Here is a 14,676-nt window from a genome sequence, read left to right on the forward strand (position 1 = left end):
TGCTGTGCTGTGCTGTGCTGTGCTGTGCTGTGCTGTGCTGTGCTGTGCTGTGCTGTGCTGTGCTCCTTCAGCTCAGTGACTCCTCCTGCTGTCCTCCCTGCCGCTTGTCCTGCACTGTAAGAGAGGCTGGTTAGCCCAGTTCATGCTCTGCTTTTTTTTTTTTTTTTATGGGAGTGTCTTCATTTCATTCTTTTTCCAGAGGGTGAAGACAACATGGATGAAGACATGGAAGATGACAGGCCTGTGAACTCATTACCAAAACTAGCCCAGCGCCAGCACCCAGAGCTCCTGAAAGCCGTCCCTTCAAACGCTGCTTCCCATCACCTGGCGGTTTTGCCTCAGCACCTGTCTATCCAGCAGAAACAGCCCCCAGCCCACGCACAGCCTTCCATCCAGACACAAGCACTGGTCCAGCCGCAGGCGATTGTCCCAGCACAGACTCACATCGTGGCGGCTTCGACAGTGCAATCGACTGTTATCGCCCACACCGCCACTACCCACGCGTCGGTCATTCAGACTGTCAACCACGTCATTCAGGGTCCACAGACCAAGCACATCGCTCACATTGCACCTTCCACGTCCAGCCCTGTGCAACTTACCACTGCTGCTCAGCCTATCGGCCACATCACTGTGCACCCAGCCACCATCAACCACATGGCCCACCTCGGCCAGCAGCTGCCCATCTACCCTCAGCCCGTGGCCGTCAGCCAGCCCGTGGTGAGCCACATCGCTCACACGATCTCTCACCAGCAAGTGAATGGAACCACAAGTCTTGGCCAGCAAGCGGTGATGGCCAAGCCGGCTGTAGGAACCCAAGTTGTCCATCACCCACAGCTGGTTGGGCAGACGGTCCTAAATCCAGTAACTATGGTAACCATGCCGTCATTCCCCGTGAGCACACTGAAGCTGGCCTAGAGAGAATCGTCCGAAGGTGAAGTCTCTGTTGGGAACCTTTCCTAAACTCCGTACATTCCAACCACGTCCGACTCCGCGGGTTGAGGTGCAGAGGGGCAGGGCGGGGGGGCTGTGCTCACTGCCCGGCAGCCGGCCTGGCGCGGCCAGAGGGGCCTCTGCACTTGAGTTTTGTTAATCTGAGAAAACTAAACAGACAGTTGTTCATGGTGATTTTTTTTCCTTTTATGTGTAATCGGTGAAATATGGTTATGATGTTCTTAAGACTTTAATTTTCCCCTTTTATGTGTTGCTTCTTTGTAGAATAAATCTGCTGATCTCTTTATTGAGACGTTGCGTAGAATGGGAAAAAATCATAAAAGTCTATATTTATATATATGTGTGTATGTGTGTGTATATATATGTATATACATATATATATAAATATAACATTTGAAGAAGGCCTTTTGTAAGGTTGATTATTTTGCAGGATTATTAGTCAAAATTCAGTTTTGGAGGAAGAAGACACAGTGTCCTCTCTAAACAAGAAACTTTACGTAGATGGTTTGGTGGACCAGGGTACACAGACAGTGACAAAAACAAAGCAAATTGAACGTTCGAGATACTTCCCATCAGTATATTACATTTCAAAAAACCATCTAAAATCACTGTGACTTGTTATGGCATTTTAAGGAAGTTCTCTGTCCTGTTTAATAAAAGGAAAAAGAATACACAACCGGACTTCATTTGTTGCAGTTTTATAAATGACTTGATTTTTATAGCTATGTCAAAAAGGAAAAAAAGTATTGTTCTTTATTATTTTAATTGATGACAGTGTTCTGTTTGGATGCTTTTGGGGGGTTTATTGTTTGGTTTGGTTTTGTTAATGCAATAATTGATTTCTGATAATTTTGATAATTGAATTACAGGACTGTTTCAGGATTCCTCGTGCCAGTCCCTAGCCTTAGATTTTCTGGGTTGGTTTTTGTTTCTGCAGAGGCAGACTCTTTGTGCTGGTGACTTACAGTGTGTTTATCTGGCCTGATAACAGTGGAACGTGGGGCAAGAAGACCAACAGAAATTAAGTTGCTTTGCTGCATGGTTTACTTTTCTTTGTTAGTTTGTTCCTGAACAGACCACGTTTTAGTGTGGAAGTCAAAGGATTAGAGAAGTGATAAACGTGCATGTGGTATCTTCCAAAGTGCAAGCAATTTCGGTACCTTTTTTTTTTTTCTTTTTGGGGAAAAAAAAATCTGGTCTATTGTAGGAGAACAGTATGAGCTCAGTATGCATAACCTGACAGTGTGTCTTACAGACTGCAGTGGGACGTGCGCCAAAGAAACTCCGCATCCTAAGTAACTCTTGTTCATCTCTAATGGTAGTGAGGTCTCGTTGCAGTTAATGGCAAACTCCCACTGAGTCACGAGGTGAGGAATACTGACTGTGTGCTGGTCCCTGCTGGGGAGTTTGCTTTGGATGTGTTTTATTGCTGACTTATTCTGCTCCGAGCACCGTTTTGTCTATAGCACTACTGTTAATGGTCTGTCTGTTCCTTGCACCATTTTGCATGTAGTACTACTCTTAATGATCTCTTTTCCATCTTTCTTTCTAAAAACAAAAGCCCTGCAGTCCTCGATGCAGGCAAAATCCCTGTTGTAGCCAGTGGACGTTCTCCTTCAGGCAGGATGAGAGGACGCTCCCTGCTAGCATCCAACCCGTGTTGGAAACGACACCCATTCACAGGAGGAGGTAAGACAGGCTTCAGCAGCCATGAGGCCACTTCATTGCTCGCCAGCTAACTGGTTCTGCGTCGAGATCTTCCAGAGATCTTGGAAAGCTTGGTCTGTAGTGTGCCCAGAACGCCCGTAGGCTCCAGCAGGACTTTTGCCTGGCTGTGGATAGCTGTGCCAGGGGTATAATGAAAAACGCTTGCCGGTTCTGTACTGTCCGTGCTATCACTGAAACTGTGCTGGAGGCAGCAGTGATTACTGCATACGGAAAGTGTGATTGTGCCTTCTGAGTAGACACGGCTCAGAGTTGCATCAAATCTGTATTTATTAAGCCCTGAGTTGCTCAGTAGTTAACACTCTATTGTTTTCTTTCACCCTCAAGTTGAGGAAGCTCTCGCCTGTGCTGTTAGCACAGTTCCTACAGCAGAATCTGTACGGTTCCCTTATCTCAATCACGTTTCAGTAGGATGAGAGTTGCCAGGTCTTTACTGTCTCTGTTGTACGTTCAGGTGCTTGGCCACGAGAGCCGTGTTCTGTGTGCCCATGGGACCTTCAGCTGGTGTTTCTAGAGATGGTCATTAATGCTGGGACAGTCGCTCTTCATCGGAGAACATTGAAAAATGAACACAACAGGGTCATCTCCTTCCTTAGGCATGGCTTTGTCTTCTGCAGCTGTTTAGAGGAGGAGGAAGTGGCCTCTGCTGTTCTTTGCTGTTCCACCTCGCAGAGCCATGTGAAATTACAACATGGGGGCAGGAAGCCTCATTTCTGGCCAGCGATGGCTGAGCTTTTGAAGGAGAAAAAGCCCAGATTGGGAACTCAGCAGCGTGTGGTTGCTGTGAGCACAACAGCAAAGGAGCACCAGAAGCCCCTTCAGCACCTGGACGTGGATCCTGTTCTGCAGGCGCTGTCAGGGAGGCACAGGGGCAGCACGCACCATTCTGCTCTTGATATGTGCAGTTCTGTATGACGGCTTACTTCTTGTATTGAAAAACTTGACTCCCACCTTAATTCCATTGGCTTCTTATCCCATGAGAGCTGATGCTGGCTCACTGGCGGCAGCACAGCCATACTGAGCTGCACAGAGTGTGTAGAGTGAGAGAAGGGTTCCTGTTCTCTGATGCGGGCAGTGACTTCCCGGTGGATTATTAATGGCCTTTTCCCTGTGGTCGTGGTCCCCCTGCCTCCCTCCCTCCTCCCGCTGTGGTGGTGTCACTTTGCCCTGCTCTGCTGTCAGCTTCTCCCCCTCAGCACTGTCTCCCACCCTCGGTGCAAACCTTCACCCTCCAAGGCTCGCCCTGCCCAGCAGCCGACCCATCTTTTGGCCGTCAGCACTGCAATTCTTTGCCTTCTCCGTGGCTGCGAGAAGCATTTCTTCATTTCTGTTGTGTTTTAAAGCTGGCCAACTTCTGTTCTGTGGGACACGGCGAGGTGCAGCCCTTTCCCCATGGCTGTCATTCCTGCCCAGAAACCGCAGATTTGTGCTCATGCTCTTAGAAATGTTCAGTACTGTATAACAAGGGGCACTTTAGAAATGTCTCTCCTCCTTTGATATGTGTTTTCCCTATGGAGAAAGCTATATATAAATAAATATATGTGTACACTTGGGGATTCAGAAGATCTAATTTGTCCCAAAAAAAAAATAATCAATAAATACAAAGTTTACAAGAAATCTCTTCTGTTGTTGAATAATCTTAGTTACTGGTAACCGTGCCACATTAAAAAAGAGAACGGGGCTTCTCCCGAGCAGCTCTGAGGCTCCTGCCCTCCCCGGATGGCCGCGTTGTGCTCCCGGGCGGCACCGGGCACAGAGCTCAGAGCACCGGGCACCCGGCCCGCCCCGTGCGTGCAGCTGCGCTCAGCGCGGCCGTGCCAGCAGAAGGCCCGGGCAGCCGCAGGTGTTTTCGCGTCTGCGTTCGGCGCTGCGGGCCGAGCTGCCCTGCGGTGGGAGCTCCCGCGGAGCCCCGGGCGGGGAGCAGCCGGCGGTGCCGCGAGGTGAAGGGCAGCGCAGCGGAGCGGCACCGCGAGCCGTGCGGGGAGCATCGCGCCGTTCCGACAGAGCCGTGCTGCGGGAGCCGCGCGTGCCGTGCGAGCTGCAAAGCAAACACGGATCGTTTCCGTGCGCGGCTGCGGCGGAGCGCTGCCGCCGGGATCCGAGCGGGCGGGGCCGCTTGCAAAAGGCGGCCGCTCCCGTAACGGCGGCCGCGGGGAGAAACGAAATGCGGGATTCTGCCTTCCATCCTCGCGCTTTGCATGCAAATATTTCGCTTCCTTTGTCACTTTCTAATTACGCAGACTTTTCTCTCAGTCTTCTCCCAAACGTTGTGCCGTTGCTCATGAGCTGCAGAGCCGCCGCCAGGCTGAGCCCAGCGCTGCTCCTGCTGCTCCGGGCCGGCCGTGCTGTGCTGCTCTCGGCTGGGAGCGACCGCTCCTTTCCGGCTCCAGAGTGTATCAAAACTTGGAAAATCGATATTACTCGAACACTGATCAGCAAAGAAGCATTAATTTACTGGCATCCTTTAAAGAAGATGTAGAAATGTGGAAGAAGAAATGTAATGCCTGTCGAAGGGGGAAGGCTGGCCGATGATGCCATCGGCGCTGTGACCACGTGTGCCAGGTGAGGCTTTGGCTCCTGGGGACGGCGCCATCCAGCGCTGGGCTGGGGGTGCGCCTGCGGGTGCTCTGGGAGAGGGGCTCTGCAGCATCCATGCCTGTGAGATGAGGAACTGGAAATGCAGCTTGGCTAAACCTGCTTCACCTAGCTGAGATTTGAATGCTCTCTCCTGCAGATCAGCAAGTTGGATGTCTCAGGTTTTGAGAAAAGCCTCCTGGGTCCTTTGAGCGCAGACTGAGAGCCAGGTAAGCCAGGTCACACCACACTGCTCCAGCCGTGTGCATGTGGGGTACCATTCTCTCAAATGCTCTTAATTACACCCAAGTTGATTTCTGAACTGCTCATAAGGGCCTTTTGCTCAGACATCACTGTGCTGTTTTTTAGCCTCCTTCAGGAGGTGCCAACACTGAGTTTGGTTAATTAGGTGCTATTAGATAGTCAGGGTATCCCAGTAATTTGCTCCTATGGGTATGAAATGACCTGTCCCCTCTCTTGTCTACATGCTTTATGTGCAGAATACTTTTCATCTCAGTGCTTAGAATTGGTTCTCTGGTCAGATCTTACAGTAGATCCAACTAAAACATTCTGAAAAGGGAAACAGTGGCTTTTTGGGATGAAAAACCAAATGCAGCAGGATTCAAAGTTGTGCTGGTGATTGTTCAGCTGTGCCACCTGATGCTGCCTCAACTGCACCTGTGTGGACAGGAGGCTTGACTGGGCTCGCAGAAGCCAGCAGCTGCAATTACTGTGACACTTGATTAGCAGCACTTTATAAGGAGATCTTATTCTACCTGCATTCCTCAAAAACTGTTTTGGCTTCTTCACGTCCACCCCCCTCCCCATCTTCAGAGGTTGTACCACCTGATGTTTAATGAGCTTGGTTCAATGAATGACAGGAGGGAGGGGGGTTCAGGGTAAGGTGGAGTAAGAATGTTTTAGTGTGGCTGTTGTGTGGGGGCATAGTGAAAATGCTAAGTCACATTTTGAAGCAGTGATGGAGCACCTGGTAGGAAGGCAAGGCCAGCCCAGGGGATCTCAGCTGTGTGCAATGTACTGAATGACCAGGAGGCCTGGAGCCAGCATCCACCCCTTCTCAGACTTCATTTAGAGGTTGGCAGTGGAGGTGAGGATATCTCGCTGGAGATCCTTGCCTACCTGAGACCTTCCAAAGGTAAGCAGCTCTTTTCCTTTGTTTTTGTGTCCATAGCTGCTGCATTTGGACTTATTCTCATTTGCTGCAGCCAAGGGCTTTGCAACCATGCTGTTATTGCTGTACTCTCCATCACGTCATGGTGTTCTGGGTTTGCAGGGAGGTGGGACTTGGTGGGGGGGGAAAAAAAAAAAAATAGCACAGTGCAGGGCTTGTAAGTTCATAAAACCTCACAGAGGGGTAGCAGCTGTTATGTCCAAGCATACATCAGAATCAAATGAAAAACTTAAGGCTTAAAAATAATGCAAAACTCCGTTATATCAAAAGTGTCATTGCTGAGGTGTGCTGGGAACTGCCTGGGCTTGCTTTCTTCCATGTCACAGTGCCATGGTTGCACTGCTGTGATGCATACCTGGTGTGCCAGGTGAGGCAGAGCTCTTCCATCACTGTTCGTTTCGTTGCTTGTTCTCTCCCTCCTAGGAATTTTTAAAAGCTGTGGAGGGGAGCTGTTAATGGTAGCAGTGCTTGGCTGAGGCCTGAGGCACAGAGCATTATCTCTTGCTTGCTTGTTTCCTCTGAATTGCATGGGTACGTGCTGGGCTGCTGCTCCGAGTGGTGTCAGGACTGTGCCTGGGCGCTGGGAGGCTTTGTGGAGCAGAAATAGTCACAAAGCCTCTGAACACCCCCAGTCTCAGCCTCCTCAGAGTCATCTTTGGAGCTGTTTAGGAGGGGCGGGGAGATCCTCCGGGACACCATTGGAAGGAAATGGATGTGTGGGCCCAGCTGTGGCAGGCAGCTCATCCAAAGGTGGCTGTGGTGCTGAGGGCTGGTGCTGGGGAGGTGTTCCTGCTGAAGGCAGCGATGTCAGAGGGCCTTTGGGAGCTGGAGGAAGTTTTGCTGTTTTATTGCTTTTGGTTTTTTTGCTACTTTTTAAAATTTTGCTTGTGAAACTGTATAGCATTTCTAGATGGGTACAGCTTCTGAAGGTGGAAGGCAGACCTGGGACTGACTTAACAGGCTGCAGTGACATGTGGCAGTGAACTTTAAGGGCCCAGGTTGCTGTGTTTGGCAAAATGAGTGGTAGACTGGAGACAGTGAAACTTAACCAAGCAGGCCGCTCAGGCTGAGTCTGGGTTACAGAAAAGAGAGCAGGAAGCAGGGGAGATCTGTGGGCTTTTTTTCTTTCTTTTTTTTTTTTTTTTTTTTTTTTTTTTTAATTTCTGCTAGCAGTGGGTAGCAGTGAGAGTTTCAGTGTGATGAAACTTGTCTGGGATGCTGCGTTTTGCTGAAATGAATTCCAGTTGCTGCAGGCACTCTGCAGCTTTGGGGGACAGCTTTCTAAGTTGGAATATCTAGCTCAAAAGCTTCTGAGAGCTTGCAGAAGAGTGCTTGGGGTGCGTGAGGGGGACGCTGGTACTAAGAAGGCCCTGTAGAAAAGAAAGCAAAGTGACAAGTTGAAGGTGAAGGACACAAGCACTGGAAGATCGTTTAAGCCAACGTGTCCCCAGATCCATTTCAGAGGGCTTATGTTCTTGTGTGAGGGTGAATACGTGGTTAACAGCTCTAACAGCCAGCAGTGATGGCTGAGGGACTGCGTGCGCTGCAGCCAGAGGCTGTTGGTGCTTCTGGCTTCCCAGGCAGTGGGTTGGGAAAGCTCTCCTTTGCTCTGTGGGAGCCACCTCTGGGCAGAGCTCCCAGCAGAACCACAAACGAAGGTTGCCTGAAAATGTGGAAGAACAATCTCTGCCAAACCTGATGGCAGCAGATGAGCAGCAAGGCAACGAGCTTGGGGAGAGGGACAGGAACTGCAGGAGGAGTCTTCTGGGGGCTTTGGAGGACAAACAGGGAGTGATGGAGGAGGATCTAACAGCACTGCTGGGCTTCCAGGATAGATTTTTTTAACGTTAGCTGCAGCACGATCAGGCCTGAGACTGTTATTTTTTAGCACTTGTCGCAGGCCTACTCTGTTCACACTCCTCCAAGGCTGCGCTGGCTGCAGCTCAGCACCTGCTGGGCTCCGTGTGTGACTTACATCTGTGCTGGAAGTCACGTAAGGGCCGCGAGCAGCTGCTCGGCAGCGACCTTCAGAAATGCTGCTTAGTGCAAAGCCTTTGTGTGCTCATCACAGAAATGTTAATTGTGCATCCCGCTCTCCTTGCAGACAGCCTGTCCCCAAGGCTCCCTGTTCTGTCTCTGAAGGTCCCTTTGGGCTGAGAAATTGTTTCCAAAGATCTCCACAGAATGCCTCGACAGTAAGTATTTATTTATATGTTACATTTAAATATAATTGAGCAATAAAGAGAATAGTCTGCTCTTGACAAAAATAAGTTAATACACAATATTCATAAAATACAACTAGACAGAACATTGTAACAAATACAACAAATTTTGCAGATATTTTTTAAATAGATTTGTATAGTACATTCCCAACAAAGAAAAATAGTGCAGTTTTATTTCTTACATCATTTCCTCAGGCTCTGTATATTGGAGGGCTTTTTTGCTCATTTTTTTTAGTACTTCACTCTTCAGACAACAGGCAGGCACAAACTGAAGTGTTTTCAGACCTTTCAGCAGCCATGCTCTGCCCTGTGAGAAGCATGACGTGCAGCTGTAATGGTGAGGTCAGACTGTGAGCATGCCTGCAGTACAACTTCTTGGCTTCTCATCCTGAGTGCACTCTAACTGCTGGACGTGTGGTGGGTGAGGAGCACAGCTTATCAATCACAGCTTTCCTCCTCCTCCCATTCCCACTGTTATTACTTTTAACACGTTATGCACAGGGAGGGGGTTTCCTTCTAACCCTCCTCCTCTGCACCTTTTTTCAGAGTTCTGTAGGCTCATCTGTTCTCACTTCTGTGCTGTGACTGAGTGTGCAGAGCTGCAGGTTGGTTCTGCTGCAGTGAGGGGGGACCCACACGGTGCTGCCTGCACTGCTGGTCTGGCTTTGGGGCAGCACCTGAGTGACACCTGGCAGTGTGGAAATGAGGGCAGAGACAAACTGGTGTTTTACTTTACCCTCCCATCAAATGTTCAGAGACCACTTTAAGCGCTCGATTATTAGTTAAAAAGCATGCTGTTTTTTTTAATGCCCCCTTTTGGAATAGTATTTATTATTTTTATTTTACTTCAGTCATAAAAAGAGAACTAAGCACAGATGACACTTGTAGAATCAAATCTTCCTCTTGCTTGTGTGAGCAACGTTCAGCTCAGCAGGACCTAAAGGCATTACACATCTATTGCAAAAGCAGGAGGAACTGCTCACTGCTTGTGTGGTAATAGGAGGGGAGTCACCAGCCAGGGCTGAAGTCTTTGGACAGAGTAATTTGATTCCCTACGCCTGTTTTACTAAAATCTGATTTTAGAAGCTCATCTGAGTTGACAGCTGCTTTTGATGACAGCCTGGGAGGCTCAATGGAAACAAAGCTGTGTAACCCAGCCTGCTCTGAATGATGTTTTAAAAAGGGAAAAAATTCAAACTTTATCACTGAGATTCAGTAGCAAAGGCAGGAATACTTAAAATGGAGACACTGAGTTTTCTGGGAGCACAGGTCACACCAATCCATGAAATCTACAGCTAATCCCATTAGTAAAAAGCTGCTCCCTTCCTCTCTCTGGCTGACACAGAGATACACCTAAATACAACACATGCTGGGAAAGCAGTAAGAGTACAGGTGATAAATTTTATATAGTGTGATGAAGTGCTAGGATAGCAACAGACAGCTCCACGGCTGAGCCCCAGCCAAGTAACTTTTGCTCTCTACAGAAGATGGGTTAAAATACACACTGCTACTTGAAGCATGCAGCCAAGCACAAACAGAAAAGGCACAGAACTGCCACAGCGTGTGCAGGGGCAGCTCTACAAACCAGCACAGCATGACAGTAAAATGGATCCTGTGCAACAATTTCTACTGCTTAATCTGGCAAGTACCAAGACTTGCATGAGTTAACAAATGCCTGGTTTGTGTTTGCAGGATCCCAAGGGAAGTCCTCCCAGAGCAGGGGGGAGGAGGAGGTCAGTAGTCTGCAGTAAATGAACAGGAGGAGGCGAGGCTGTGCAGTGTCTGCTCTGTAAGTAGGACCTGAACTTTATGGGACTCTGCACAGATGCAAAGAGTGTGGGATTTGCTAACATGAGCAAGGAACCTGTTTCTATGTGCTTAAGCTGTGTTAACCTGAGCTATATTAGGCAGATTTGTCATCTGGGAGTACTTGCCAATTAAGTTTGCAAAGTAAAATAAGGGCAAGTTTGTGGCATATGTAGGCCATGAACACTCACCAGCATGAGCGAGGCAGCAATGGCTAACCAATGTTTCTAGCCAGCACTGCCATGTCTTCACTGCTCATCTTTAACCCTGTTACTTACTGTAAGGCTATTCTCCCAGTTGTTAATCTTATTTTACTTGCTAAGTATTCTGAATGTAAGTATGAATGTTTTAGCAACAGGATCTACGTATGCATTTCTCTTCCATGTTCAAGAGAGAGTCTGTGAACTGAGCCCACAAATGTGCTCTTCCATGGACCCAGATCAGTGCTTGCCCCACTTCTAGCAGATCAGGCCTTACCTCTTCAAAAAATTCTGGCAGAGCACAAAAGGTGCAGTCAGTCAAAATATAAATGTTCTAATATGTCAAATACCCCCTTTTTAGTATCTCAGTTATGTAAGGAGACAGTCTTCTAGAGAGAGAGAGAAATAAGAGAATGCAAAAAGATTCTGTTCTGAAATACAAAGTTGAGTGTAACAAGGACTATTAAACACAAACTCCCTCTGGTGAAGGAAAAGTTCATTTTTAAAAGTATTACAAATCTGGTTATTTATTACATTACATGGAAGATGCAATTAAAACACCATTTTGAAGTTACAGTGTAAGAAATGCTCCATCCAGTAGCTCACAGCAAGGCCCACAATGATCACTTATTTTCAATCAATGTCTGCACTTTGTAGACAAGGTCTCTTGCTATCCTCAGTATTTCCTGGGCATTGTGATGTTCTGCCATTTCTAAAAGACACAGACAACCATTTTTAACTGTCCATGGCAGGAACATTTCTCTAGTATTGATATTGCTGTCATGTTAGCATTGATTAATTAATGTTACAGGAGCACCAGAACAGAAGTATGGGCAGTGATTTAGGTTTTTAGAATTAAAGAGGAATAAGTAAATGAATCCCTTAGAACCACAGCTCCTGGCACCAAAAGCTAATCCTTCAGGTGTCAGTTCTCTTGCTGCAAAAAATCACAGTCCCTTATGACCACAGAACAGGAATGGGAGGTTGGTACCCACCCGTGCCTGGGAACAGCCCTCTTGGGCTCTAAAAACATAAAGGTGCAGAACCTTTTAGGAAAACAGGCACTGCTGTTTGTGGGGCAGGTTGGATCTTCAGCAAGTACATGAAAATCTGAGCTCTTCATGCACATGGAAAGCAATGTGACTGCAGCAGTAAGAGATTCTCAACTTAAAATGAACAGGGGCTTTCACAACAGCAGGGACACTGAACAACTGCAGATGGTTTGTCAGAGTAAGGGAGAGCAGCAGACTGCGGCCACTTGCTGTTTATCACAACGTCTTTCCTAAAATATGTCTCTTACCATTAAAAAACTTGATGATATCGGTGAAGTCCATGTTGTTATCACGGATAATCTCTCGGTAAACTTCCACAAGTGCTAAGGCAATGAAAAGGACAAAATGTTCTGAAGAGATGTGCTTTGCAGCCCAAATTACTTCCCACACTGTAAATACATCCTCGTACAACAATTCTGAATGGGAATAAACATTACAAGAGCATCTGATTATTCAAATTGACCATTTCTCCCCACCCCTCTCTATGATGTCTTTCAGGCCTTATGCAGAAAATAATTGCATGTGATAACACCTCCTTTTCCCTCTCCCTTTCTCCTCCAGCCAACTTCTGTCATTTATTGGTACAGGTATGGCAACTGAAAATTAAGAAAGAGCGTAGGTGTAGTGGTGTGACTTAACCCCAAAAGATGCCCAGGTGGGCCCATGTGCTGCAGTTAGGGCTACATGACAGGCTCTGAGTCTGAGTGCATAGCAGAGGTCCTCCTAGTATAGAAAGTACATCGCTCAGCAGAGTCCAACAGCTACTGAGCTGTCCCTCATAAAAACATTTTGCTACAGCCAGACATAGGTACACTCAGTTTTGCATAACTCCACAGGCATAAAACATTATTACCTCTTTTAAAGTCCAGCAGGAACCAGCGATAGCAGAAGTAAAAGTGAGTGTAATCCCCATTCTGATGCATCAGTTCAAAAAGCTCCGAGTCTAGAATCTAAAATGTAAAACATCAGATGTCAGTATCTTGTCTGAAAGTAGCCAGGATCAGAGGTGTTAGAGGCTGAAGTCTTGTGCTGCTCTTTATCAGCTGATCCTATAGTTATTCTGAGCAGCTGCCTTTATTATGCATTTGTAAAATGCCAGTGGTGCAGCTCCCCCAAACTTGCCAGATGTCTGATAGATGTCTGAAATGTGTAGTACAGCCAGATAATGAGGGTGCCATCCTCTTGTCTTGCTTCTGCTTCTCAACAGAAATGCTGCAGCTGCGTTTGCTGCTTGTGTTTTCCACCCTGACTCTCTTCTTCATTAAACGAATCTCTGCTTTCATTATAAATGTAATTTTTTTTTTTAATTTACCACCTATGAAACCAAATAATGGCTTATCCAGATAATTCTCGCAACCAAAAACCATTCAGTAAGCATACTGTGTAAGCACAAATAAAGCTATAGTCTATAAATCTGTAATTTCTTTTTTTCCCACAAATATCAGTGTTTTCTCTTCCAAAAGCAATGTAGGAATGGATATTAATGCGACTCCCTGACTTCAGTTACAGCTGGACTGAGCCACAAATGTGAGTCCTTCCATGGTGCAGCTGCTGTAATGGAGGCAGAAGTCTGAAGAGCTCAGTCAGGTTAACCTGAACTGACCTGCTGTAATACATACTCTTTATTGTGACAGCAACTGCTGCCCCCTGAGAAGCAGGAAATCAGCTTGGGGTGCATAAGTATCTTCCCCAGCTCCGAAGTACCAGATGGCCAGGAACCCATCAGCGGAGGTCCTGTCTTTCGCTATGGCATCATGGCAGCCCTCAGCCTCTGAAACAACCTCAACTTCCTTTAAACAGAATTCAGAAAGACTCACTTGGATTAGAGACCGCATGTTGGCAAAGTGTGTGTCCATAGCACCTCCGTTGGGGAAGTTCTGGCTCATCCTTTTCATCAGGTGGCTGAAGCAGCTGTAAGCCAGTTGGTCTGCAGATACAGTACATATAATGCAGAACACTTAATTGTTGCAAGTCTTCTAACTTCCTTGATCCAAACTAATGTACAGCAGGGCCAAAAAAAAAAAAAAAGGCTTTTCCCCTTTTCTGTCCCCTACCCCCATCGTCAGTATTTAGATGAAATGGAAGACAGTAGAATCTGGACCACTTTTCTTAGCCATGCTTCTAAACAACACAGCTTGAGGTTAAGCTTCCTTCTTCAGCAGCTGCAGGAACATGGCTGCTTTGAAAGTCTAGTAAAATTTAATCTGGAAGTTGGTCATTAAGCAGGTAATCCCTGATATACTCAGGACTGTCATTTCAGCAACAACCTCACCTAGAGAAAACGCAGGTAAGAGCTTTGTTCTTCCTAATGAGCTAGCATTACTTAACACATGCCTCGAAAACAGCAGTTATAAAGAGGTCTCCCAAAAAATACTATGTTCCAAAAGAAAACCCTTCCTACCATTGTCGAGTATAACCATCAAAGGAGCCAGGAGGTCACACATGCCTTGGACATAACCAACTTCTAGGTGCTCCCAAACATAACTGTAGAAAGAAGAAAAACAAGAGATAATAGGATTAAAAAAATCCTCTTGCTTTGTCTACACCTCAAGGCTTTGTCTTGCATGTAAGACCCAACTCCTCTGGGAAGCATGATGTTCCATAAAAATAATGTTAAGGTTTAGAAATTTTCTGACAATCCTGTTTTTCCAACTCATTAGTACAAAACGGCAGTACTTCTGTCTGATCTGAAGACCTCCTTCCTGTCTACTCCAGTAGATATCCCTCAACACTGCATCTGTTCATCTTCACAGGACCCCATTACAGTACAGATATATTACCTGCATGAGTAGGAAACCAAAGCCAGTGGTACATTAAGGGAACAGTCCAAAGTGGCCGATGGGCTCTGGGGTCTGTCTCATGAGACAGAAACAAGACTTCTCAAGTCTGCATTCCCAACCTGAGCCATCTGTTGTATCTACACTTTCTAACTTACCATTCCTTCTTCTTTCACA

General features: G+C 46.9%; 2 protein-coding genes across 10 annotated transcripts in view; one reads left to right on the forward strand and one right to left on the reverse strand.

Moving 5' to 3' along the window:
- MNT (MAX network transcriptional repressor) overlaps positions 1-4,293 on the forward strand; it is a 27,310-nt gene extending 23,017 nt beyond the window's left edge. Inside the window, exons 6-7 of one of the 2 annotated variants that reach the window (XR_006170776.1) lie at positions 200-2,318; positions 2,513-4,293. Coding sequence is in view for 1 of the 2 variants with exons in the window: in XM_042830054.1 (XP_042685988.1) it covers positions 200-915 (716 nt within the window). In the remaining variant the exon portion in view is untranslated. Of the gene's footprint in view, positions 1-199 lie in introns of both variants that reach the window. The other variant, XM_042830054.1, reaches the window with a different exon arrangement.
- Positions 4,294-8,627: 4,334 nt separating this feature from the next.
- The window catches only part of SGSM2 (small G protein signaling modulator 2), a 43,519-nt gene continuing 37,470 nt past the window's right edge, over positions 8,628-14,676 (reverse strand). For 7 of the 8 annotated variants that reach the window (XM_042830060.1, XM_042830056.1, XM_042830062.1 and 4 more), the window contains 5 exons: positions 14,124-14,206; positions 13,540-13,649; positions 12,576-12,672; positions 11,971-12,138; positions 8,628-11,382 (listed from right to left, as the gene is read on the reverse strand). In XM_042830060.1, the coding sequence (XP_042685994.1) occupies positions 11,294-11,382; positions 11,971-12,138; positions 12,576-12,672; positions 13,540-13,649; positions 14,124-14,206 (547 nt within the window). In that variant the 3' untranslated portion in view covers positions 8,628-11,293. The remainder of the gene's footprint in view (positions 11,383-11,970; positions 12,139-12,575; positions 12,673-13,539; positions 13,650-14,123; positions 14,207-14,676) is intronic. The other variant, XM_042830061.1, reaches the window with a different exon arrangement.

This window comes from Centrocercus urophasianus, unplaced genomic scaffold (genome assembly GCF_019232065.1).
Source record: "Centrocercus urophasianus isolate 14NV4802_14NV808 unplaced genomic scaffold, USGS_Curo_1.0 seq_33, whole genome shotgun sequence".
Lineage (NCBI taxonomy): Eukaryota > Metazoa > Chordata > Aves > Galliformes > Phasianidae > Centrocercus > Centrocercus urophasianus.